The sequence below is a fragment of the Bos javanicus genome, chromosome 29, assembly GCF_032452875.1.
Source record: "Bos javanicus breed banteng chromosome 29, ARS-OSU_banteng_1.0, whole genome shotgun sequence".
Taxonomy (NCBI): domain Eukaryota; kingdom Metazoa; phylum Chordata; class Mammalia; order Artiodactyla; family Bovidae; genus Bos; species Bos javanicus.
Window position 1 is genome coordinate 45,472,107 of NC_083896.1, and position 27,120 is coordinate 45,499,226.

The following is a 27,120-nucleotide window of genomic DNA, read 5'->3' on the forward strand; positions in this document are numbered from 1 at the left end:
TTGTGACCCCCCCATGGACCATAGACCATCAGGCTCCTCTGTTCATGGGATTTCTCAGGCAAGAATACTGGAGTTGGCTGCCGTTTCCTTCTACAGGGGACTTTCCTGACCCAGGGATCAAATCTGTGTCACCTGCATTGCAGATTCTTTCCCGCTGAGTCACTATGGAAGCCTTCCACAGTATCCCATACAGACCTCCTATCTATCCTGCATAGACCTGGTGTCCATTGCAATGCTTGTCTTGGTTTACACTTGATGTGCGTATAGTTATTATTAGACCCTTTTGTTGTTTCAAAGGGTCTCAGTTTGGAGGCTAATTTGTACAGTCACCTGCCCCACCCCAATGATGTCTCACTGGCACTCACCTTGCAACCCCTGTGCCAAGCACACTGTCTCAAACAGGCAGGTGCTCTCTTGGAGGAAGGAATGAATGATTAAACATTTGATCTGATGGTGAAAAATGTCATCAGTTTGAGGAGCAGCAGGAAAAGCAGCTATGAGAAGACATGGTTTATGGTTCCAATTTCATTACTAAACTAGTTGCATGACCTCAGCCAAACTGCTTAACATCTCTGGGACTCAGACTGCCAGATTTTAACTGAGCAGGTCGGGGTAAATGACCTCTGAGTTCCATCCAACCAACTCTAAGATTCTGTAATTCACACTAATATCCCCTTTAAATAGAGGAGGACCTAGTAGGCACTGTACGGAGAAAGTTAATGTGACACTGAGAAACGCAGCATGAAGGTGGGGGGGGGGTACTCCTACCTCCCCTGGGGCTCCGTGGGAATCCTCTTTACTTCTCCCTTCCCAACTCTGCTATGCTGCTGCTTGTCTATGAAAATTGGCATTTTCAAAGTGGTCATTTTTTTTTCTTCTCTAAATAGTAAGCTCTTTGAGGGCAGGGTCCAAGTCTTATACTTTAAATCTTGAAGACCCAGCCGGCAGTCAAAAATTGGCATGCATTTTGTGGTTGATGAGGATAATGGTCATAGAGAGATCCAGTCAAGTGTGAGACAGACGTTTGCAGACAATCAGAAATACACCAGAGAATGAAGAGAAAGCACTGGAAATTAGTAGTATATTGTTTTAGTATCAATAGCTTTCAGAATTACAGGCCTGTGTATTAAGGAGCAACTTAAATGCATATAGAGAGGAATATGGTCCCTTCAAGAGGAATAATGTGAATTCAGAATAAGCAAACTTCTGCCAAGTCAACATTTATCTTCCAGCAATCCAGAACTGAGAATTCAATTTGCCCACTTTTCTGAATTTGTCGACTATAACGCACAAGATATAGCAAATAGTAAATAAGCACTAAATACTGAAATGAAATAGAAACATTTTAAATATATCATAAAAATATTAACATATATACAAAACATAAGCCTTCACCAGTATAAAATGTGCATTAAAAACATCGATGTGTCAATCTTTGTTTTTGGCTGTACCTCTCAGTATGTGGGATCTTAGTTCCCCCAGAAGGGACTGAACCCACATCCCTGTAGTGGAAATTCAAGAGTCCTAACCAGAGGACGACGAAGGAATTCCCAATAGATGTGTACATCTTGTAAGCAGTTTCAATAACAAAGGACTAAGGTATAGATCTTACATCTCTTATATTCCTTATACCAATAAAATTATAGACGAATTGAAAATTAACTAAGGATACGTAGTTTACCAATAAGAAGATAATTAGATCAACAATAGAAGCAGATTGAGTAATTACAACCAAATCAAAACATGAACTGCAAGCTGTGGCAAATCAAGTATATTTTCAAAAAAAAACCATAATGTGGAAATCTCACCTTAACTGCAGTCAATATTTTTTTGCAGTCCCCCAGAGGGTACAAAAATAGATTTAGCCAGGAAGAAAAAGAAGACTGAATACATTTCAGAGTTTAAATATTTAGCAAGCATTTGGGGAAAAAAGGAGACTGTCATTTCAAAATTAAACACTCCAAAGATAAAGAACATTAGTATAATTAAAGAGGCATTTTGAAAAAAAGTTGGCTGGTGATATTAACTTTATAATGTCATATCAAAAGCTGTGCTCTGATATGGACTCTACAGACGACACCCAGAAACTGCAGACGGCAGAGACAAGTGGAGCAGAAAGACCAGATCACAAGAGAAGCTACAATAGAATGATGTACTTGGCCTAAAATTTGCAAACTTACCTCACGGTATGGTTTGCAGTAGTAAGGACTTTAGTTTCTATCACCTCTACTCTAGCTGAAGTGACAGGTGCAAGAATAGTTTACCTGGAAAAATCGCTATTATATCAAACCTTTGCTGCAGAACATATGTGCCTTTCTTACTCTGTCAAAATCAAACTTTGCAAGCGTTCAAAGCCCTCCAGCCTTCATGCTTCTTTGTCCTTCAAAGCATCACTGATCTTCACTGGTTCAATAAACACCAATGAGTGTGTGAGGGCCAACTCCGCCTGGCACTGTTCTAGGCTCCCAGCATGGCATCAGCAAACATAAAAAAAGGAACAAAACTTCCTGTCCCATGGGGCCTACAGCCGAGTGGAATTCTATATCCAGTTCTTCTTGCCTACATTATTTTCCAGCAATTCATTGTCATGACCACCACTATCTTAGTATGTCACGTCTTCCTGGCATCTCTTCCATGATGCAAAGTCTTCAAGAGTAAAATCCATGCTTTCTAATTTTTCAAATCTCCTTTTCCGTCCAAACACTTAATTTAGTGTTAAGCACAAGGTACTCGGTAACAAAACAAATCTTTCTTATAGGAGAATAAATAAAAAGAAATAAGAGAACCAGCAATCCTTTCTAAATATATTGTCTTCCAGCTTCCATAGGACATTGTTGATTAGTCCATTTGACTCCACAACAATCCTAGGAGGAAACGGAGCAAGGAGTCATGATATCTGTTTTATAAAAGAGAGAAGTTTCTCATAGGCTAAGGGACTGGACTAATAACACACAGCTGGTAAGCCCCCTCACAAAACAGCTGAAAGAGCACCAGACTCTGAAGTTGACAAAAGGCAGTGAATAGCTTGAAGAAGATGTGCAAAGAGTAGACCCTCTGGGAGGATCCAGGAACAGGCCCAAGTTTTAGGCAACTAGTCCTTTGGGGATGTGGCTGGGGCACCTCACAGTTATCTAAGCCATCACCAGCTGAGCCAGCCAACAAGCATAGGGTTGCAAACAGAACCCTAGGGTGACACAAACTTCCCCCTACTAAACATAGGTGTCATGAGACATAGGGCTCAGCCTCTTTCAGTCCCACTCAGGAAGAGCAGGAAGTCTCTCCCTTTCAGATGTGGAAGTGAGGGTGGCCTGGCCCCCAGGCAAAGCTAAGACCGCTAAAAGAGCAGGTGGATCCCAGATACTGCTGCAGCTGTCCCACAGCCGAAGTCAACCCCACCATTCACGAGAGGTGGGTCTGCGCAAAGGCAGGCCAAATGCCTGGGGAAAATGGCAGCAAGGGGAGACTGGGCCAGGGAGGGTTTTGGTCCCATAGTCCCAAGGAAAGGGTCAACCGTGTTCCACGAAACGTAAAAGAGTCTCACGTTATCAATGTTCAACGATACAAAAATTTGCAGGGCATTTCTGTCTTCCTTTCTTTTCTTGATCAATTAAGATTTTACTTTCAGACTGAGAACTTTCTATCCTTTAAGATCCATAATCACCTAACACCTAATTTTTATTCTTCCTAAGTAGAGTTGGACTATAAAGAAAGCTGAGCACAGAAGAACTGATGCTTTTGAACTGTGGTGTTGGAGAAGACTCTTGAGAGTTCCTTGGACTGAAAGGAGATCTAACCAGTCTATCCTAAAGGAAATCAGTCCTGACTGTTCATTGGAAGGACTGATGTTGAAGCTGAAACTCCAATACTTTGGCCACCTGATGCGAAGAGCTGACTCATTGGAAAAGATCCTGAAGCTGGGAAAGATTGAAGGTGAGAGGAGAAGGGGATGACAGAGGATGAGATGGTTGGATGGCATCACCAACTCAATGGACATCAATCTGAGTAAACTCCAGGAGTTGGTGATGGACAAGGCCTGGCGTGCTGCAATCCATGGGGTTGCAAAGAGTCAGACACGACTGAGTGACTGAACTGAACTGAAGGTTGACACAGTAAGTACCTGATACTAACTTTGGAAGGTCTTTTGAGGGATACAGATGGGGCCTGGCCCCTGCCTTCAAGGAACTTACAGTCCAGTAGAGGGGGTGGAGAAAGATGTTCAGGAAGTGATTGTTACAAAACCAGAGAGCACACATGATTAGAGCGCACCAAAAATGAGTAGTGGGAAATGGGCAAGCAAGGTCTACTTTGATGATGAGAAAGTGGATGACATGAGCATGCCTGGAGAGAGGAATGAACACAATAGGTGATTAGTGGAAGAATGGAGAGAAAGATGAAAAGAAAGAGACTTTAGTATGCTTGAGTGATGATCAGGGAGAGGCAGAGTCAGGGATGATAGAAAAATAGAGATCAGAGTCAGGGGTTGAAGAGGAGAGACTAGGATTAAGGAAAGGAAAGAGGAAAACCTATGAATAAGTCACTCCTTACATGATACGTAAATCTGCTTAAACACTCAAGCCATCTCTCCTTAAAACTGGAGGTCAGAAACATAGTAAATGCTCATAATCTGTGGCTATTATGTGCCAGACATTGGGTTTTTAGACACTATTCATTTCATCCTGAGCGTTAGGTATTTTCCCCACTGTATAGAAGAAAAACCTAGGCTTTGAGGCGTTCATCAGGACCAAGTAGCTGGTAGTCCGAAGAGTACAACTTCAGTCTCTGATGCTAAAGCTTTTAAATCACTGGCTACACTACCTCCTGTGGGCTTATCAGGTGGCTCAGTGGTAAAGACTCTGCCTATCAATTCAGGACTTGAGTTTGATCCCTGGGTCAGGAAGATCCCCTGGAGGAGAAAATAGCAACCCAATCCAGTATTCTTGCCTGGAGAACCCCACGGACAGAGGCGCTTAGTGGGCTACAGTCCACGGACACAACTGAAAACACATGCATGCTAACTCTTAGGAGATCTTCAAGACCAACTTTTCTATTTTGGTTTAGATCTATACTATTTAGGACATCCCTGCTGCTGCTAAGTCACTTCAGTCATGTCCGACTCTGTGAGACCCCGTAGACGGCAGCCCACCAGGCTCCTCTGTCCCTGGGATTCTCCAGGCAAGAATACTGGAGTGGGTTGTCATTTCCTTATCCCTACTTCCTCCTTAATATTTAGGGAGTGAAATGACATTGGAAATAGCTTAACTTAGTTGATCAGATTACAGGGTTCTCTTTTTGAAGGTGATACAGATTTTGGTTCTCAGTATTTGTTGGGTCTTAGCTTTGCTTAATATAACCTGGTAGCTCACTTGGTAAAGAGTCTGCTTGCAGTGCAGGAGACTCAGGTTCAGTCCCTGGGTTGGGAAGATGCCCTGGATGAAGGAAATGGCAAATCACTCCAACATTCTTGCCTGGAGAATCCCATGGACAGAGGAACGCAGCAGGCTACAGTCCATGGGGTAACAAGTTGGACATGACTTAGCGACTAAACCACCAGCTTTGCTTAAGAAAGCAAATATTTGTTAATATCTTACCAAGACACCAGTTTATTCCAGTCAGAGAGTCTCTTCTTAATGCCTCTAAAAGGAATTTTTCTTTCTTTTCTCTCCATCTACTACTCTTGCCCTCTCCCTGAAGCCGAATACATATAGCTGGCTGTTCACAGTTCTAGCGGCTTTCCTGGGGAATCCCCAAGCTCTGTTCTCCTTGAAAATGGCTCTTTTGGGGCAAAGCAGTTAGCCTCGTGATATGCCCTTGCCAACCAGAGCCACTGTGATTGTAGGGGGAATCACTAGCCATCTGCTTATCTCTTATCTCACCCTGCACATCTGCCTTGGAATATTAACAAAGCCAGCCTGTGGAGAAACCATTGTGGGTATCTGCTTAAACGTCATGTCCCCCAGTGCAGACTAGTTAACAAATGGTTTTCAACTGGAAAGGAGCTGGCTGCAATCTGACAAACCTTTACTCGAAGTCCTGTTCAAAGTAAGTATTACTATTATTGTTCTTGGAGCTGCCGTGGGTTTCCTCCCAGCATAGGCACCTTAGTTAAACCTGCAGGAGGCATCTGTTATCTGAAGGTGAGACAGTTAATCACTTTAAGGAGTCCTGGATCTTAAGACAAAGGGCAAGACCAAGATGAGCTTCTGCTAGAGACCTCCTTCTCTCTCTCTCTCTGTCCCCAAGTAAATATTTCATGAATTTATAGGGATATATGGGAAGGAAATAAAGCCATTTATTTTGCAAATAGCAATGAGGCCTGACACTTAATCTGACAATGGCAAAATCTCTCCTTAAAGACAAAACAAGCAAGCTGTTGCCTTTTCCTCTACCTGCGGAGATCCAGATGCCTATGGGATCCCATCTGGTAGTGCCAGTGTTAAAGACTGCTGCCTTTTAAATATATTTTACTATAGTAGGAAACACTTAGGCTTTAGGCCTGATAATTTTGGGTGAAGCCCTTCATTTACTCTGGAAATCTAAGACATCTGAACAAAGCTGGTATTAGAATAAAGAACATTTCCCAGTGACTGGAATGCAAGAGGGCAATACCATATTAACAAACCTCTTGTTGTTTGTGAGGTGCTGAGGTCTGGTAAGGCAGAGCTGAACTCCCCTCTATTAGAGTAGTCATGCAAGCTGTTTAACCTTTCTGTACTTCAAGTGTCTTATCTTTGAAATGAGTATAATGCTACCGGGCACTTTAGCTTATTTCCAAAGATGTCCTGAGACAAAGCAAAGAATATCTGTAAAGCTCCCCAAGTTTGCATGTAGAAAAACCTCATGTGCTAATAAATTATAATATCTTGAGTTTACATACTGCCTTTACCCTAGAGTTCAAACCGAACTCTAAATCATTATTTCAATTATTGCCTTCCTCTAATGTTTTCCTAAAAGAGTTTGAGGTTGTTTATGGCAGTTGTATGATTCACTGCATGCCTTCCTCTCTCCATCCCCAGATTCCAGGAATCAAGAGTTTAAACGGTAGGAAACCAAGGCAGGGAGAAAAAAAGATTTGTGTGACACCTCTCAGCAAGAGTGTAGTGAAGCCAGTAGAGCTGACCCGGGTGCGTAACGCCCAAGCCACGGTCCTTTACGGGATTTATAATTTAAACGGGCCCCAAAGCACGAGATTGGCTGGGGAAATGCCCTGATCGCGGTTGGGCTGCTCGCATGGCGTTGCTCAGATACCTCCGGCCGGGCTCCGACGACGTCCCCAGCCTGCAAGCCCGTCGGGCAGCTGTCGAGCCGCGGGAGCCCGTTCGTGGGCAGGGCTGGCACGGCTCGGCGGCCGCTGCCCCGTCGCTGACCCTCGCGTGAAGCTGCGCGCACCGAGAGACGACATCTTCCCGGCCGGGCCTCCCGCGCCCGCCGCGGCCCGGGGCGGCGGGGTCGGCCCGGGGGCCGAGGACGGCTCGCGCACCCCTCCGTGGGGGGCGCCCCGACTCGCCGGGGGCGGGGTCACGTCCCACCCGGGCCGCCGGGGGCACGGGCGCTGCGGAAACCTGAGCGTGGCCGAGGAGCGGGGGCTTCCAGGGCCACCTCCCCGGGCGCCTCGGGCCCGCGGTGGGCGCGCCGGCCGCCAACGCCCCCGGGCCGTCGCGGCGACCACTCCCGAGCCTGGTACCTGTGGACGCCCTTGTCAAGCGCCCGGAGCTCCCCCCAGGGGAGCCGAGCCCAGGACAGACATGCTACTCCCGTTTCCTGCCCCTTTGGAGCGGCGAGGAGTGGGTGAGGCGGGGCCGGGCTGCTGCACCAAGCAGCCCCCCGAGCCGAGGGCGGACGGGCCCCGTGGCGGGGGCGCCAAGGGCCTGCCCGGGGATGGCGGGCAGGCCGGCCTCGGCCCAGCGGCGGGCGCGCGAGGGGAGGGCAGCCGGCGGGAAGGTGCCCCTTCCCTGCGCCCCCTCTCCCTGGGTAGTCTGGCCGACCCGGCCCAGAGGCCTGACCCCGGGAGACCCCCGCTTTGAGGCGGGCAACGGCTGCCCTCGCCCAGGCCGCCCGGCCCTCAGGTTGTGTGACTGTGACGGGCTGACTGGGGCAGAGGGCGGTTGAAGGGGACCGGGGCGCTTCTCCCCACTGTTTGGGGGGTGTTGTGCTTTGTGGGGGGTCGGGGGTCACCACCCTCCCAGGCGAGGTGGGGGAGGGCCCCCAGCGCAGCTGGCCGGTGAGGGGCGGGGTCACAGAGGCGAAGTGTGTGTTCGAGCGAGGGCGTGTGGGGGGCAGGGCGCGCGCGGAGGCGGATCCGTGGCCTGCGCGCAGGCGCGAGCAGCGGGCCGAGCCGGAGCCCTGGAAGAAGGCCGACGGGGAGCGGGGGCGGTGGGCCGGCGGGAGGGCGGGCAGGCTGACGCGAGGCGGGGCGGGGAGCCGCGTCGGCGTCTCGGGGCGCGGGCGATTCGAGGCCGACGCATCCGCGCGTGCGCGCGCCGGCAAAGTGTCCGCGTTAGAGGGGAGTGACGCGTGCGCGTTCACGTGCACCCCGGAGAGCGGTAAGGAGCCGAGAGAGGCTTGAAGGGGGGTGGGGGCTGAACAGGCGAGCTGAAGGAGGGGTGGGGAGGCGGCGCCTGCGCAGTGCGCCGCGGAGGAGCTGTGTGTATGTGAGAGTCTGACGGGTTCAAAATGGCGGCGGCTGCTCCAGCGGCTCCTCCTGTGTGAGGGAAACAACACCCCTCCCCGGCAGCGGCGGCGGCGGCGGCGGCTGCGGCTCGCAGAGCACCTTCTCAGCGGCTGGGCCTGTCGCCGCTCTGTCTATCCTGGGCAGGGGGCGCTCCGGGAGGAGGGGCAACGCCAAGGGGGCCCATCCCCCGGAATCCTTCCTCTGCGACTGGGGAGTAGCCGGGGGCTCGTCCCGCAGCGCGGAGCTCGGGCTGAGGGGGAGACGCGAGGGGACCCGGGGCCCCCAGCCCGGCGCGCCGCGCCGCTCCCGCCCTCTCCGCCCCCCGGGGCCGGGGCCCGTTCCGGGGGGCCGGGGCGGCGCGGGCAGCCTCGGGTCGGCCGGTCTCAGCTGATCGGCCGTCGCTCCCGGGCTCTGGAGGCGGCCGAGCAGCTGCTCGCCGAGGGCACTGCGAAGAGGGCGCTCCCCGCGGCCGGGGCTGGTCCGGGGCTTGCGCTCGGGCTGCTGACCGCTCGCTCGGGGGAGGCGGGGGCGCCCCGGGCTCGGCGCCGAGGGGTCGCGCTCCCCTCTCGTGACGCCTCCGACTCCCGGTTTCCAAAGCCAGAAGAGGAGGTTTGATTCAGCAACTGTTTCCTCTCTTTTCCGGGTCGCTCTGACCCTCTGGATACTGGATTGATCCACGGAAAAAAACCGAAGACGACGTTTGGGATTTAATTTTTCCTCTCAGTTTTTGGAATCTTTCACTTCTCACTTGGACAAGAACTCACGAGCAAAATCCCCGGTGAGATTTCCCCCTCCTATCGTTTACCCCCCCCCCTCCCCCTTTGGAAGTTTTGGTTCGTTGTGGTATCTAAAGACTTAATGTAAAGTTTCTATTTCTTTTTCTGATGGGTGAACGAACCATTGAAACGCCTTTCCCGGGGGGAACCCGGCGAGATTTGCCATTTTTTTCTTCTCTGGCCCTGACTGTTCCCAAGCCCGGGCTGTCCTCGTCCAGGGGGTGCAAACACGGTTTGACTCCCGACTTGGGGCGACGGCTTCCTCCAGGAGGGCTCTGCCACGAACTGCTATTGCAAACTGTGTCATCGGGTCCTCGGGTCTCGTAGCAGTTTTGAAAGGATGCTCTTAACGTGGCCATAATGTAGTTACAAAACGAAAAAAAATCTGCATTCTCTGTGGAAGCCATTATCCCTGAGAATTATTTAGAAACAAGAAAAACCTTGGTATTAGGAATCGACCGTCGCGCAAACCGGTCTTTAATATTTGGAAAAGGTGAATTTGACTTATATGTTTAAGTAAGATATCTTATTACTTTAAACAGAAAGATCTGATCAATTTTTGTTCCTGATTTGCAACTCTCTTGAATTTGTTTCAGAGTTGTACGCGTCTTGTGTTGGGGTGGAGGGTTGGTTTGGAAATGAAAAGATCCGGGGAGTTTAGGAAGGACGGCGACGATTGTATACGGATTTTACTAGAGGTGTATAGGAAATGGTTTTGGAGTCTTCATTTCTTGTTCTCTTTATGTATTAGTCTGTCCTTTTCTCTAGTTTCTAATTACGGCTGAAAGAACTATTTTGGTTAGGATCTGGATTCGTTCAGTGGCTGCTTTACCTGGTCGGCGCTAGGAGAGAAAAGTCCTACCCCCCCCCCCCCCCCCCGCCCCCGCTGCGGCTTTTTTTTTTTTTTTTTTTGCTAATGTTGCCGTGAAGGGGAGCCTTGCCTATGGTAATCCTGTGGGGAGAAACAAGTGGTGTAGCCCGACTGTAAGGAACTGAAACCATCTTTTGCCTATAGGCCTCAGACAGTTGTAATGTGATTGTTGATCTTGGTTTGGCACAACTTGCCCCAAAGCTGAGAGTTCCCAAACTGATGAAGAGGAACCCGGTTTCTTAGGAAAACTTTTAACTTACACATATCCTAAATACTTCATTCCAAGGGAAAAAAGCTTGAGTTCGAGGATGAGTTCTCATCTCTGCTCCTATCATTATTCTTTAGTGTTGCAATCTGGTTCCTAAGGAGGAAGAGGAAGGCAGCCCTGGAGTGGTTTCTTTCTGTAATTTCAACAGAAGAGTGAGAGATGGAACCCGAAGAAGAAAGGATTCGTTACAGCCAGAGATTGGTTAGTATTTACTTGCCTTTTTTTTTTTCTTCAGTTTTGAAGCAGAATAACTATTTTGTTTCCATTTGTGAACATACTGTGATTAAAACTTTTCAGGTGGCTTTTCTCTGCCCCAGAGGAGGAGGGAAGATAATATCTCATGTGGGTTTTAGGCCAAGTAGTTACAGCCATAATAGTCATCCTATTTGGAAATGAATGTATAGGTAGCCTTCTGCCAAAACGATTGTAAATCAGATGATTTTGTGAATTACAGCATGACAAGGATTCCTAATTTCAAAATACTGAAATTGTAATCTAATTGATTTAGATTAGAATGTAAATTTTAGGAGCAAAGCTATTTGAGGAAGAATAGTTCTGTATAATTTTCTTCTTAGATTATGGTGTACCAAGATCTGTGGCTTTGAGCTGGGGAGTAGAACTAAGGTTTTTTGTTTTTTTTTTTTTTAACACGAACATTGATAGTGTTGAAGGGTATTGATTGAGAGAAGGTAGAATACTGGATGCCGATAAAGTTCTGTATTTTGTATTTTGGGAGGGATGTATGTGATCTCTCTTACGGAAATAAATTTCTACTTAGTAATGATTTGGAGGGAATTGACTTGTGTCTGCATGTGGATACTTTGTCCTTTAGGCCCTGTTTTCCTCTCAGGGTTTCCCTGCTGGAGTTAAAAGAATTTGATTTTTGTTTTTCTTCATCAAAGAGAGTTTTATTAATACTCAGCATATATTCATTTCAGAATTGTGAATTTATGTTTGTAGAGTGGGGAATGAGGAAAGCCACAGAACTGTCTGTATTATGTAAATTTGGTGAACTGAAAGACTTAGAAGATTAACTGAAGGAATTTATGCTGGTTTTACTTGGCTCTGCATATTAGACTGAATTTGGAGGAAAAAAGAATGATTCTCTAAAGCTTTTTCTGTTGATCTCCAGACTCTGAGAATAGGCTGTTTTTCCCCCTGCCCCACACCCCCTTAATGTGACTGTTGAAAAGGTGTGGTGTATGTTGGCAAGTATTACTATGTCCAGTAGGCAATAATGTTCTGGTAAACCTTATTTCAGAGGTTTACTTCTTGTCTCCCAATCTGTGTTGAGATTATAATTCTTTATCTCCAACTTCTATAAATAAAGTATATCATTAGAGGAATTTTGTACATATAGGATTTATTTTTTGTTTTGACATTTCTTGAGTTCAATTTTTCTTTGGGAAAAGAAAGAAGATGCTGCAAAACTCTTTCCCAGTTAGTTAACTGCTATTTGAAATTAGTTTTTATCATGTCAGCTGGTAGGATTGCTGAGCTGTTTTGTAAATAAGAGATCTTGGGATTTAGTCTTTCAAAACAAGTTTTCACATTTTTTAACAAGGTAGAAAGGTAGTGGTAAGTGTGATTTTTGCCCTGGTAAGTTTTTTTTTTTTTAATTGTAAAATGATTGCTACCTGTTGCACACATTAACCTTTCTTTAGCATATTTTTCCTTCTGGTTTGTGATTTTGTAAAAGTGGTGTGTAAGAGGATAAAGCACAAATTTTGGGAGAATCTTAAATTTTGGGTAATAATCTTGGAGTTTAGAATTACTGTTTGTTTTCCTTTTTAAAATTACATGACAAAATTATATCTGAAGTGTAAATCCCTTCCATAACATAACTTTTGATATGATATTGGTGGCTTATTTGAATGGCAGTGTGCCTACCGAGCCCTTAATGGCTCTGTGTCAAACACTTACATTATAGCATTCTGTATTAAGTTAGTTATTTGAGGAATTTTAAGACTAACATGAAGACATAAAGGCTAAGTTTTACAGTAGTTATAACACTGTGTCTCTTTAAAGTAGGTCAGAGTATAGAATTTAGTTTTGCTTTGCAGTTACTGGCCATGGAACATAAAGTTTGAAAGAGAATAAATGACAGGTATACTAACTTGGCTTTGTGATTAAAGTTTGGTTTCATGCTATATGTTTGTCAAATTGAATTGAATCACCTAGTATATTGATTATAGTGTTAACCGGCTTTTACTTCCATATTGTTTTAGAGGACAGAATCTAAATGGTAGTCCCTCTGTGACATATCTTCAAAATAGCTTCTTGGGAAGAAAATGTTGTACCAGTATCAACAGTCTGAGTACAGACTCATGTTGGAACAAGACTTCTTTATATTGAGAACCTTTCTCGTATCTTAAAAAAAAAAGTTGTATCCTTACTAATAAGAATGTGTATTATTCATGATTGAATAGATCCTCTTTAATGCTTTTAACTGACTTGGATTTGGTGAGATAAATTATGTTTATATCATCTTTGTGACAAGTCATCTTTTAAAAAATCAGAAATGGTTTTTAAAAATGGGCTTTTCTTTTGTCAAACTAGTGTTTGTGGAGGAGAATTACACTTTTGAAGATGGTATGTATGTTTTTAATGAAAATATTTTGTTTTTAATGAAAATATTAGTAGTTTTGTGTATAGATTTCTAGAAGAAAGCCACATACTCTCCATGGCAAGTTGGCATCCCTAAGGAGGTATGACAGTGAGAGGAATAGAACTTTCAGTTTTGGTGATGGGTGGTTATTTGGTTGTCCTGAGGTAAAGATGATTTATTTCTGTGTTTCTAGTAATTTGGATGTAGGACCTTATTGAGAAACATTGTCAGGTACTAATTATGGAACTTTTCTTCCTTAATTTGGTTTCAGGAGCCAAAGTGTTGGAGCAGTTTTGAATGCTTGTCACAGCTATGTATATTTAAGTGTTCATTTACAGGGAATGTTCTACATAGTATTTTAGAGTTTCTTAGTCTAAAATATTAGTTAAATCCTTAGCAGTTGTAGTTGATGATCTTTTAGGTTTTTGAAGTCACACCAATTCTGAGTAGTTCTTGCTATTGCATAGAAAGTCAAGGGCAAAATAATGTGCCTTAAAATAAATGAGTAAAGTGTAGTTACATTTGGTATGGAAAAAATTCACTAGCCCCTGCCAAAGGCAATTGTAGAAACGAATGACTAAATTAGCATAAAAAGAAAGCGAAGACAGTATACTTCAGACAGTATGCTTCAGGGTAAAAGAAGTTATACTTTTTTCTCTTTCATGTTTCTGAATACTTTTTTCTCTTGACTTAAGTTAGTACTGTTATCTGAAGGGAGAGATGCTGATTTACTTGAGAGTTCAGCTTGCTTGTCAGTCTTGATGATGAAATTAAGAGATTTTCTAAAGGATGTTATTACACTATTGGATGCTCAATCCTGTTAATGTGCCTTATATATGATTCTCTCTAAAGTAGCTGAATCATTTATCTGTTGTAGGAAACTGAGGGCCCCAATTCCTTATGATGTTCTCACCTTTCTTTGGGTTATCCTTAAAATCGTATCCCCCGATTCAGGAGCAATGAATGAACAGATTCACCCTTTTACAAACAGTCCCACTTTGAATGTACCCTCTGTAAGGTTTTTCTGGCCAGGAATAGACCAGGCAACACAAAAACCTAATTTTAAGCCATTTTTTTCCATAGCTTAACAATTAAAAAAATTATAGCATGGTCTAAATTGATGACTTTGCTTATTTATAATTATTCCATTAGACTTAACTGTCAGCCTGTATTGGTGAAAGAGTACATTTTCGCAGTCTCTTTCCTAGTAATATAGGAAAATCTTGCCTATTTTTGGTATTCAACATGCAGATGATGAGGGAGCTAATTTTTTATACTTAAGCATCAGTCTTCCACAGTGACCTGTATTTTGGGGACCCAAATACAGAATGAGGGATGTATTTAAGCCGTTACTTGTCTTATTTTGCTGAGCACTCATCACTATCATACTTAAGTTTGTTTGTGCATATATCTCCATTAGAGTATAAGCTCCTTGAGATTTGGGACTTCGTTTTTGTTTGTGGTATCTACTAGATGCTTTGAATAGTGCCTGACACATAGAAAGTGGTTAATAAAGTAGCCTTAAAAAGAGAAAAGAAAGTACTCTCAATCTGCAATATATAGAAAATGCTCAATAAGTATTTGTTGATATTGTGGAAACCCCTTATAAATACTTTTCTTTTCTATGAGTTTTCTTGACTACTAGGAATAGATCAAGAATGGAGGAGAGTTTGGTGTACAGGGATGAACACACTGTTGGGGTTTGGGTTCTGTAGTGTATACATAAGAACCAGAATGCCTAAGCTCTAACAAATGAAAAACGTTCAGCACACATACCACATGAACACATTTATAGTATTTAGGCCACTAAAATAAGAAAATATTAGTTAACTGTAAAAGCTGTCTGAATTTTAAGTTCTTCCTCAAATCCTGTTAAACCTTCTGTGTTAAGGTTTTTGCTGACTTTTAAGACAGGCTTACGGTTGTGAAGTTGAAAGTGATGGTGGTTGTGTTAATCTCAAGTCTTGGTTTTGACTATTAAGTTGGGGAATGGGTACATTTGGTATATACCATGCAGAGGGACATAACACTCTTATTTTATGTCTCTCTTTATTTTTCCTCTTGGGGAATGGACGTCCTTAATCAAGTTTTATTAATTTGCTCCCTTGGTCTCACTTTTGGGATAATACTGTGTTTTTGCATTGTGCAGAGGTTAAAATTCAGTAAACATTTATCATGTGTTAGGTACTAGGCCAGGTTCTTTCAAACACATTACCCTGTTTAATCCTCAAAACAACCCTGTAAGGTAGATGGTATAATTTTTAAACCTTAATGTTTTTATTATGGAAATAGAGGCCTAGGGAGCTGCCTTGACTTGACCAGGATCACAAAGTTGATAAGGGGTGGAGCTTGACCTTGAACCCTGTTTCTCCTTTCATTCCTTATCATCTCATGCAGTGTATTTCATACAGAAAACAAATAGGTACTTCTGTGGTAGGAAGTTGTAAACTGAGTAGTTTATCTTTTTTTGAGGCTACTTTTGCAATTTCTTTTAAGTAGTTAATATAACTACTTAACATCCTAAATGAGATGGCTACAAATACTTGACAGCCAAAATATGATCATGTTTTTTAAAAGTTAGTGTGCTCTTTCATTTTTTGTCAATTCTGAACTTACTGCACTTGGTCTACTAAAATAGCAATATTTGTGTAGTTTGCATATATGTCAAGCCTTTTATTTATGCATGTCACTCATATCATTGTTTTCTGTTTTAAATTTTAGGTTCTTGGGGGTTTTCTCTATCTGTGAGTACTTGGTAAAAACTTAAAGCATAAAGATAAAAGGCAGCAGATAGTGACCAAACCAGTGGTTTTGACAGATACAGTGGTGAAGGCCTCCTTCAGGTAGGTAGAGAGGAGGAGGGAAGAGGGTGGCCTTGCAGAAGGTAAAGATAGCACAAGTCTTACTATGGAGTGGGGGGTCTGATAAGTTGTTAATAGGAAGTAGAAGATTTGTTTTGGGAGGTAGTGTTGATAATGTAGGGAACACATTTTAAACAATTATGAAAGCCAGGTATGAAAAGTAGAGAGCCACTAAAGTTATGGTTTGTTTTTAATTGTACACTAATTTGATCAGAGTGGTATTTTAGGAGTAATATTTTTGTAGTTTTATGTCAGGAAGTTGTCTGAAAGATTAAAATAGATTACCTCTTGAGAAGATCATGGCATCTGGTCCCATCACTTCATGGCAAATAGATGGGGAAACAGTGGAAACAGTGTCAAACTTTATTTTTTGGGGCTCCAAAATCACTGCAGATGGTGACTGCAGCCATGAAATTAAAAGACGCTTAGTCCTTGGAAGGAAAGTTATGGCCAACCTAGATAGCATATTGAAAAGCAGAGACATTACTTTGTCAACAAAGGTCCGTCTAGTCAAGGCTATGGTTTTTCCTGTGGTCATGTATGGGTGTGAGAGTTGGACTGTGAAGAAAGCTCAGTGCCAAAGAATTGATGCTTTTGAACTGTGGTGTTGGAGAAGACTCTTGAGAGACCCTTGGACTGCAAGGAGATCCAACCAGTCCATTCTGAAGGAGATCAGCCCTGGGTGTTCTTTGGAAGGAATGATGCTAAAGCTGAAACTCCAGTACTTTGGCCACCTCATGCGAAGAGTTGACTCATTGGAAAAGATTCTGATGCTGGGAGGGATTGGGGGCAGGGGGAGAAGGGGATGACAGAGGATGAGATGGCTGGATGGCATCACTGCCTCGATGGACATGAGTTTGAGTGAACTCCGGGAGTTGGTGATGGACAGGCAGGCCTGGTGTGCTGCGATTCATGGGGTCGCAAAGAGTCGGACATGACTGAGCGACTGAAGTGAACTGAACTGAGGTGATAGGTACCTGTACTCAAGTGCAGTGGTTCTCAAACTGTGGTTCCTTTACCAGCAAGGTAGACCTTATCTGCGAATCTGGGAGCTGCTTAGAAATGCTTATTTTTGGACCCTGCCTCATTCTTGCTGGATCAGAAACTCTGGGTTGGGGCCCAGCGACCTGGGTTTTTAACAAGCCAGGTGGTTTCGATGCGTGCAGAAGTTTCAGAACCACCACTCTCAGGTGTAGATAGTAGAAATGAAAAGGAAGGATAGAAGCAAGACACTTGGGCAATGAAGGACTGACAAAACGTGCTGTCTGATGGATGGCAGTGTATTTTGATGGAAAAGAATGCTTGACTGGGGATCATGAGCCCAGAGTCTTCATACAAACTGCATTACCAACTCTAGTTTTAAACAAGAGAACTGACCTGTTATTGAGGGAGTTGTACTGCTAAGTGAATTCTGAGGATTCTGGAGGCAAAAACGAATTAAGGTGGACTCTGGGATGATCTCGATTATCAGGAAGATCAGTGGGAGGGTTTTTAAAAGAGGGAGGTGAGAATATTGGTGGATATTTTAGACAGTTGGAACAGATTTATTTAAAGCAGAGATTCTCAGCTGGGGGTGGTTTTTGCCCTGTCAGGGGGGACATTTGGCAATATCTGGAGACATTTTTGATTGTCAGACTAGGGGTGTACTGCTGGTATTTTAGTGAGTAGAGACTACAGATGCTGTTAAAACATTCCATTAAACATTTCCTACAACAGAGAATTATCCAGTGTTAATAGTGGGAGTTTGAAAATTTAGATTTAAAGGGAGAGATTCAGTCAGTGGGTTCTGGGTCTCCATCCTGGTTATCTTCTGTTAATCTTAGAGGTTTAAGTCCAACGCAGAACATCTTGAAATCATCTCAGATTGCGTTTTTTAGGGCTTTGCCCAAATAAGCATGAAATGGTTTTTTTGTTGTTGAATTTTCACAGAAGTAGCTTCATGGTCATGACAAGTCCTCAACCTAGTTGCAGATTTCTTTATTACTCCTTTTAACTTCCCTGGTGGCTCAGATGGTAAAGAATCCACCTTGCAATGTGGGAGACCTGGGTTAGGAAGATTCCCCTGGAGAAGGGAATGGCTACCCACTCTAGTATTCTTACCTGGAGAATTCCATGGACAGAGGAGCCTGACAGGCTACAGCCCATGGGATCACAAAGAGTTGGACATGACTGATCGACTTTCACGTCACTTACTTATTCTAAGATCAACTAATGTGGGTAACCAAAGTAAATACTCAGTGTCTTGAGATCAATAATGAAGTTACAATAAATATTTTGATACTCTCTTTGAAGAATAGAAAAAAAAGATAAAAGGTGTGGTATTGACACGAGCAAATATTGAAATATTGTGTATTATCCGGTGGCTGAAAAACCCATGGCCCTTCCTGAGAAACAATCTGATGAACTGGTTGTGGCCCTCAGTGTGAATTTAAGGTAGCCCCAACCTTATTCATTTCCTTATATCCCTGGATCACAGAAGTTACAAATGCTTTTGTGTCAAAACTCTTTTGTATCATCTAGCCAGCCCTTCCTTTTTTTTGACAGTAACTTCGAGAGAATGTAGATTTGTAAATATAGTGCTTGTTTTATAGTATTTTAATCATTTCCAAAGTACGTTTCTATTTTTTGACTTTTGGTCATCTTACTTTTTTGAAACTCACAATTCTAGGAGTTGCTAGGAAATGGGGATGGTGCTACCATGTTACACAATTCCAGAGGGTATCATTCACATTTCTTAAATTTTGTGAAAGATGCCATTGGAGTTGCACAATGTGCAAAAGAAAAAAAAACCAAAAGGGGCGCTTTTTGGGTGGATGAGATAAAGGAAAAGTCACCTTGTATATTTGAAACAGAGGGAGAAAGTCCTATCTGAGAGATAGTTATCTAGTACACATTAATTGAGTGTATATTGTGTGCTTAGTACTGGCATTTTACATATATTAACTAATTTAATTTTCAGCAACCCCTTGAGGTAGGTTCTATGATTCCCATTTTCTGGTTTGGAAACTGAGGCATAGTGCAGTTAAGTAGCTTACCAGAGGTTATAAAGCTAAGTAAGCTGAGCCAATGGCTCAGACAGTAAAGAATCCGCCTGCAGTGCAGGAGACCCGGGTTCAATCCCTGGGTCAGGAAGATCCTGGAGAAGGGAATGGCAACCCACTCCAGTATTCTTGCCTAAAGAATCCTGTGGACAGAGGAACCTGGCAGGCCACAGCCCATGGGGTCGCAGAGAGTCGGAGACTACTGAGCAACTACGCATGCATACAGCTAAGTAGGGAAAAGAGCCAGGATTCATAGTAGGCAGTCTAAGATATACTGCCTCTTCTTCAACTTCGTTGGAGTAGAGCTTGTGAATGTTTTGGTATTTAGGATGTTCTCCAAGTCATCTTTTCTCATTCAGGAGATTCATTCACTTAAATGTTTGCTAAATGCTTAATCTGTATCAGGCACTTAACTTGGGCCTTGCTTTTTTAGAACTTCCAAATAACTATGGGTTCAGACAGTGCTGGATATTTTGAAGAAATTAAGAGGGGGGATGAAATACTTGTAGTATGGGGATCACTCCTTGAGCTTGGGTCATTGGAAAAGGCTCCCTGAGAAGATGGTGTTTTGTAACTGAGACCTGAGTGATGCAGAGCCAGTCTTGTGAAGTTCAAGGGCTTGAGTGACCAGATCTGGGTCAGCAGAGCTCTAGGCTGAGGGACCAGTTAATTCAAAGCCCTGAGGTAGGAATGAGAAAATGTTTGAAGCACTTAACCACATGTCACACACCAGGCAGAGCACTTGGGATACAGTGATGAGCCAGAGAGGCATGGCCCCTCTGTCACAAGATTACAGTGTTAGGGAAGTCAGATATTAAATACTTAATGCTAGTAATGTTAGTTACAGTTACACAGAGGACTATAAAGATAAATAGAGGATGCACTGAAGGTGTGTAATAGGGTGACGTAATCTAAGCTTCAGGAGTGCCAGCAGGCATTAGACAACACCTTGTCTTGAGAAAGCCTTTAAACCCGACACCTGAAGGGTGACCATGAGGTAACCAGGCAAAAGGGAGAAGTGATTATCATAAGCAAAGCCCCCCGCTCTGCCCCCCGCTAAAAGAAATCTGACATGTTTGAGGAACCTACCAACTGAATAAAACCAGAAAGAACAGTGTAACTGGAGAGAAGTGAGTGCTGGAGACAATTAAAATCTCAACAAGGTTATCGGGTCAAGTAGGGCTTTATTGTGAATGCAGTGGGAATACAGAAGTTCAGCAGAGGAGTGTAACATGCTAGTATCAGTAGACTAGTATCAGTAGCTGCTGTGTAGAAAAAGGATGGGGAGAGACAAGAATGGATTTGGTGAGACCGACGGAAGCTACTGTGGTTTGGTTCAGCCACTCAGACGTGTCCGACTCTTTGCGACCCCACGAACTGCAGCACACCAGGCTCCCTGTCCATCATCAACTCGTGGAGCTTACCCAAACTCATGTCCATCGAGTCGGTGATGCCATCCAACCATCCACTTTTTCACTCTCCTCTTTCACTTTCATCAAGAGGCTCTTTAGTTCTTCTTCACTTTCTGCCATAAGGGTAGTGTCATCTGCATATCTGAGGTTATTGATATGTTTCCGGGCCATCTTGACTCCAGCTTGTGCTTCAGCTAGCCCAGCATTTCTCATGATGTACTCTGCATATAAATTAAATAAGCAGAATGACAGTATACAGTCTTGACATACTCCTTTCCCAATTTGGAACCAGTCTGTTTTTCCATGTCCAGTTCTAATTGTTGCTTCTTGACCTGCATACACATTTCTCAGGAGGCAGGTCAGGTGGTCTGGTATTCCCCATCTCTTGAAGAATTTTCCACAGTTTGTTGTGATCCACACGGTCAAAGGCTTTGGCATAGTCAATAAAGCAAAAGTAGATGTTTTTCTGGAACTCTGTTGCTTTTTCGATGATCCAGCGGATATTGGCAATTTGATCTCTGGTTCCTCTGCCTTTTCTAAACCCAGCTTGAGCATCTGGAAGTTCACGGTTCACTTACTGTTGAAGCCTGACTTGGAGAATTTTGAGCATTACTTTGCTAATAAGTGAGATGAGTGCAATTGTGTGGTAGTTTGAACATTCTTTGGCATTGCCTTTCTTTGGGATTGGAATGAAAACAGTTCAAATAAGATAAAATGCTAGTATGCTTGAGAGGCTGACAGTGGAATTACAGAGGTCTTCACAAACATTTAGGAAATAGAGTCAAAGGACTTTGGTTCATTGGTTGTATGAAGGGCAAGGTTAATGGGTACATACAACCATATACTCCCCAAGTTTTTCTCGCGTGAATGGTTTGTGCTGGAGTCCTTTTACTGAGATAGATACAAGTCACTCTGAAAGAAGAGCAGGTTTGGAGATAGAAGGGAAGAGCTTACATTCAGTTTTGCGTAAGTTTGGATAGGTTAAGGGTGAAGTATCCGTGAGACATCATGGTAGAACCGTTGAGCAGGTAACTGACTGGTTCTAGGCTTTAGTTAGTGTCTGACTCTTTGCGACCCCATAGACTATATGTAGCCTGCCAAGCTCTCATTCCATGGGATTTTTCCAGGCAAGGATACTGGAATGGGTTGCCATTTCCTTCTTCAGGGGATCTTGCCGACCCAGGGATTGAACCCATGTTCCTGCATTGCAGACAGATTCTTCACCATCTGAGCCACAAAGGAAGGCCCATTCTGGGCTTTAGGAAGAGCTTATTAGCATATAGCAGGGTCTCATCGGCACATGTGTGGTAGTTCACACATGGACTTCCCTCCTGGCTCAGCTGGTAAAGAATCCGCCTGCAATGCGGGAGACCTGGGTTTGATCCCTGGGTTGGGAAGATCCTTTGAAGAAGGGAAAGGCTAACCACTCCAGTATTCTGGCCTGGAGAATTTCATGGACTGTATAGTCCATGGAGTCGCAAAATGTTGGACAAGACTAAGCAATTTTCACTTTCACTTCACTTCAGACTGGGACTGACTTGCAAAGAGGGAGAGAAAGAGGGACCAGAGCGATACGAAGAAAATCAAAAGTAGTGGTGCCCTGTGATTATCAGGCACTGTTCTAAGCATTAGTGTATTTTTACTCATTTAATGCTTGCAAATGTATGAAGTAGGTGCTTTTATTATCTCTATTTTATAGATCAGGGAAATGACCTAAGAAGGGACTATATAATTTGCTCAAGACCACTGAGTAGCCGCTGAAGAAGTTGGTTTTTGAATCCAGGTTTGTCTGACTCCAGTTTCTATTCTTCACACTGATAGTGTTTCAAAGAGGAGGGAATGGTAAGCTGAAGTGGTTGCTCCTTAGAGGCTGAGTATACTGAAGACTGAGATTTCTGTTGGAATTGGCAACATAGAGGTTCCTGGAAACTTTTAAACAGGAGTTTCACTGGCATTTGAGGGCAAAAGACATTCTTCAAAATAGATGTGAGATGAAACAGACAGTGAATGAATGAAGAGAAGTTTGGAGAAGTTTGGTTGTGAAGAGAGAAGGGGAGCAAGTCATTAGCTACACGTGTAGGGTCCAGAGGATGTTCTCTTGAATGTTTGTTATGTTTTAAGATTGAATAGACCACTGCATTTTTTGTTAATGGCATTATCAACCGTTACTCCTTTCTCTGTTACTCTCCATATTTAATCAGTTGCTAAAGACTGCCTGGATTTCTTCTTCATTTTATTGCGTTTTGCAAATACTACAGTTTTTACAGATTGAAGATTTATAACTCTCCATTGTCAAATGATGGTTAGCATTGTTTTTAGCAATATTTTGAAATTAAGGTATATTCATTTTTTTAGACAATACTTTTGCACACATAGGAGACATAACTTAATATAAACATAACTTATATACATGAATCTCCAAGATATGATTAGATGTCTATTGAAATGAGCAGAAATGTGTCGTGCATGTCCTTGAGAGTACATAAAGCTTATATAACATAGTAACTGAACCCTAACAATTAAAAAACCTTAGCTTGGTCATCAGGAAGTCTGTATCAGTTATCTCAGCTTTATTTTGTTCACCTGCAAGGTCTTTCTCATTTCAAATAGTTTAAAGCAGTTATTTTCAAAGTGTGACCCAGATGACCATTCTGAGAGATTATTAGAAATGCAGATTCCCAGGTCCTAAACCCAAACTTAACTGAATCAGAGACTGGAATGGATCCAGACTTGTTTCGACAAGTCTGCCAAGTGATTCTGATAGATGATAAAGAGAAGTGCAAGAGTTATTTTAGCAGTCTTTTTTTCTCTTCATTAAAAAAGAAATTAGAGTTAATTACCTTAATTTTGGAGAAGGAAATGGCAACCTACTCCAGTGTTCTTGCCTAGAGAATCCCAGGGATGGGGGAGCCTGGTGAACTTAAAGTTATTTTTAAAACTTTTCTTCATATGTGTTTCCTACCAGTTGACTTTAAGGACGTTTTTCTAAACTAGTAGTAGCTAGATAGTGAGGTTTTTGAATCAGAGGCAGTGGATTGAGAAGTATTTGAAGACTGGTGCTTGCCCAAAACAAAGAATGAGTATGTATATGTGCTTATATCTGTGTATATGCATCTAGCATACATACATGTTTTTCTATCAGTGGAAGATTCTCCTTAAAAGAGTGGTTAAAAGGAGGGAAAGATACAGTACTGGCATCTCTTAGGCGGACTCTAATGGGTGGTACGGCAGAGTAAGAAGTATCAGAAAGTGAAGGTGCTTTTTGTGCAGTAGTAGATACACATACAGTCAGCCCACTGTGTTCCCGCAGCCTGCATCCATGGATTCAACCAACCAATTGAAAATATCTAGGGGGGAAATTGAAAGTTTTAAAAAGCAAAACTTGAATTTGCTATGCTGGCACCTGCTTAATGTAGCATTTACATCACATTTATAATCATTTGTATAGTGTTGTAATAGGTAATCTAGAGGTGGTTCAAAGTACATGGGAGGATGTGCATAGATTATATGCAAATACTACACGATTTTGTAAGGAGCTTGAGTATGTGTGGGATTTGGTTTCCAGTGGCAGGGGTAGGGGGTAAGCGGAGTTCCTAAAACGAATCCCATGTGGATGCTGAGGGACTGTATCTACTTCCTGTAACAAGGAGCTCTCTTAGTAATAGATGTTTGCCTCTGTAATAGTAATAGATGGTTGTGTTACCTGCAATGAGTTGTTGCTGTGGACTGAAAGGTACTGATTATTGTTGATTCTCATTTGCTTCCTATAGAGGGAGTTGCACACTTTACTATTGGAAAGCATAATAATAGCACATGTCAGATGCATATTTTGTGCTTGGCACTATGCTAAGTGCTTTTCCATGTGGTCCACTTCCACCATTGTTGTTTGGCTTACTGCCTTGAGTTTAAATTTACTCACTGTTAAATTAAATAATAGAGTTCCTAAAAAGAACTCCTTTTAGTATGCCTGGTTGCACACTTCCAGGATTTAGTAAACAATATCATATTTGTTCCATTTATCTTTTGTGCTTTTTGTGTGTGTGAGTCAGTATTTTTATAGATTATACTCCATTTAAGTTTATTACAAAACAATGGCTGTATTTCCCTGTGCTGTACAATATATCTTTGTTGCTTACTTATTTTATACATAGTAACTTTACCTGTAGTTATTACCCATCTCATACTCTGTAAATTGAAGAAGCTTGTTTTCTTGCATCTTTCCTTACATGGAAGTTGCTTTTTTTTTTTCTCTTTCCTTTACTTTTTGTAATTGCCGTTCTCTAAATCTTTTCTACCTATTTAACTGCTTCTTAGTGTAAGAATTGTCATAGGTGCAGAAGTTTTGTTCTTTTTGGTCTTTTGCTCATTTATTTATTTAGCGAACACTGTTGGGTGTACTGCTGATGTTTAACGCATGTATTGGGGATACAGAAACGAGTATCTGTATCCTGTCCTCATAGTCAGGAGGACACAGAATTGTGCTCTGCTGTGATAAATGAAATTTAGGAGGTATAAAGTAAAGAGACGAGAAAGGAGGGTATGACTGAGGAAAGAAAGTCTTAAAAGTGGAGGTAAACTAACTGGATATTGGGACATTAAGGTTGTTCAAGAAGCCAGAGGATGAGGAAGGAAATTCCAAGCAGAGGAACCAGCATATTGACAGGCATAGAAATAGGAAACAGCACTACAGCATTGCTAGTACTTCAGTGTTAGCTAGTAGACGCAGACTGGAGAGGATCTGAGATCAGAAGAGTCTGAATCCCGTTAAGTTGTTTGTACTGCAATAGGCAGTGAGGAGACCTGACAGAAACTAGAAACATGGGAATACTTGATGGTATCTGCTTTAGAAAGACCGCCTGGGAGGGTGTCGTGGTGGATAGACTAGTGAGGGAGGAATTGCAGTGGAAAGTAAATCAGATAAGAATGTACTATAATAGCTTAGAAAGAAGTGATAACCAAGGCTTGGTACCAAGAATGGACATGGAGAAGTGACTGAGTCGAGATAGTTTAGGACAGAGTTGGTGGAACTTGATGAGCCTATTAGATGCCCTTGGAGAGGAAGATGACTCCTGAGTTCTTGGCTTGTTCTTATTCCCAGTTGTTGGGTGTGTCACTCATTGAAAGAGAATACCATGGTTTTTTGCAAAGGTAAGAATGTAATTTTGGTATGTTTGTATTAGTCCTTGGGCTTCTTCCCTGGTGGCTCAAGTGGTAAAGAATCTGCTGGCAGTGCAGGAGACCTGGGTTTGATCCCTGGGTTGGGAAGATCCCCTGGAGAAGGGAATGGCCACCCACTCCAATATTCTTGCCTGGAGTATTCCATGGACAGAGGAGCCTGATGGATTACAGCCCATGGGGTCGCAGAGTCAGATGTGCCTGAGTGACTAATCTGTTAGTCTTTATGTCTATAGTAGCATATTTAAATAATCAATTATTTATTGGGTCTCTTCTGTAAAGAACCGTATCAGAGATTCTGGGCTAGTGTCATGAGGTATCAACATGTATTGGGATGACTTTTTATTAGGTGAAACTAGTCTACAACCATTATATTTTAATTACTATGTGGATTGCTTAATTTTCCTGTAGGCTTTCTGCTTTTAACTTGCCTAAATCAAAGATTAATAGTATTATGCTCATTCACGTGGCTTAAGCCCTTTTCTCAGTTTATCCCACTCTGTTTGAAATATTATTCTGTATTCTGTGTCATTTATGAAAATATTAGGAACTGTCCCAAACATTTTATTGTGGAAAACATATGGAAACATGCAACTTATTGTTCTTACTTAATTTTTTAAACCAGTTCTCCATATATGATACAAAATTATTTCAAATTCTGTTTTTAAAATTCTATGAAGAGACTTTATTAAAAATTTTTGTAATTCTAACTAAATTAAATTTCTTGAGTTTCTCCCTTCATGGAATCCATGTGGCCATTCTAACAGCACATTTGGGAAAAGCTTTGTTGATACTTGGCCATCTTAAGTCAGGTTGGAGGTGTGAGGAACTCTCAGTTACCAGCCGTGAGCCAACAAGCTCTACTTTCACTGGGTAAAAGGAATTTATAGTGCTATGATCAGATGTCAAGTGGGTGGTGGTGGTAGTTTTAGATCTGGGAAGGCATCACATCTCTAGGCCTTTTGGTCTTTCCTGTGTAAGAACAACCTTCTCTCATTTTTTATAGACTGAGAGTTTTCTGATCACCTGGATGCATGCATGCTAAGTTACTCTCTGTGCAATCCCATGGACTGTAGCCTGCCAGGCTCCTCTGTCCATGGGATTCTCCAGGCGAGAATACTGGAGTGGGTTGCCATTGCCTCCTCCAGGGGATCTTCCCGACACAGGGATCAAACCCATGTCTCTTATGCCTCTTGCATTGGCCACCTGGGAAGCCCAGTCACCTGTACACAGCTCCTTAATTTGATGACTTAGTTCTAAGATCTATCTGAAAACTAAAAACTATTGGCTAAAATTTCTCAAATCTTGTTCTGTGATCATAACTATTGAAATGACTTACATATGCACACTCATATTAATCAAAGTAATTGACTTCTGTGAAAGCACTAATGGCAAAAGAATGGCAAGCTGACCATTTGAATCAAAACCTGTCTGTTCATT

At 42.9% G+C, this 27,120-nt stretch overlaps 1 protein-coding gene across 5 annotated transcripts in view; it reads left to right on the plus strand.

Moving 5' to 3' along the window:
- Positions 1-8,456: 8,456 nt before the first annotated feature.
- KDM2A (lysine demethylase 2A) overlaps positions 8,457-27,120 on the plus strand; it is a 92,615-nt gene continuing 73,951 nt past the window's right edge. For 2 of the 5 annotated variants that reach the window (XM_061407135.1, XM_061407140.1), the window contains exons 1-2: positions 8,797-9,446; positions 10,661-10,784. In XM_061407135.1, the coding sequence (XP_061263119.1) occupies positions 10,743-10,784 (42 nt within the window). In that variant the 5' untranslated portion in view covers positions 8,797-9,446; positions 10,661-10,742. Of the gene's footprint in view, positions 8,541-8,796; positions 9,447-10,660; positions 10,785-15,912; positions 16,035-27,120 lie in introns of those variants that run through there. The other 3 variants (XM_061407138.1, XM_061407137.1, XM_061407139.1) reach the window with 3 other exon arrangements.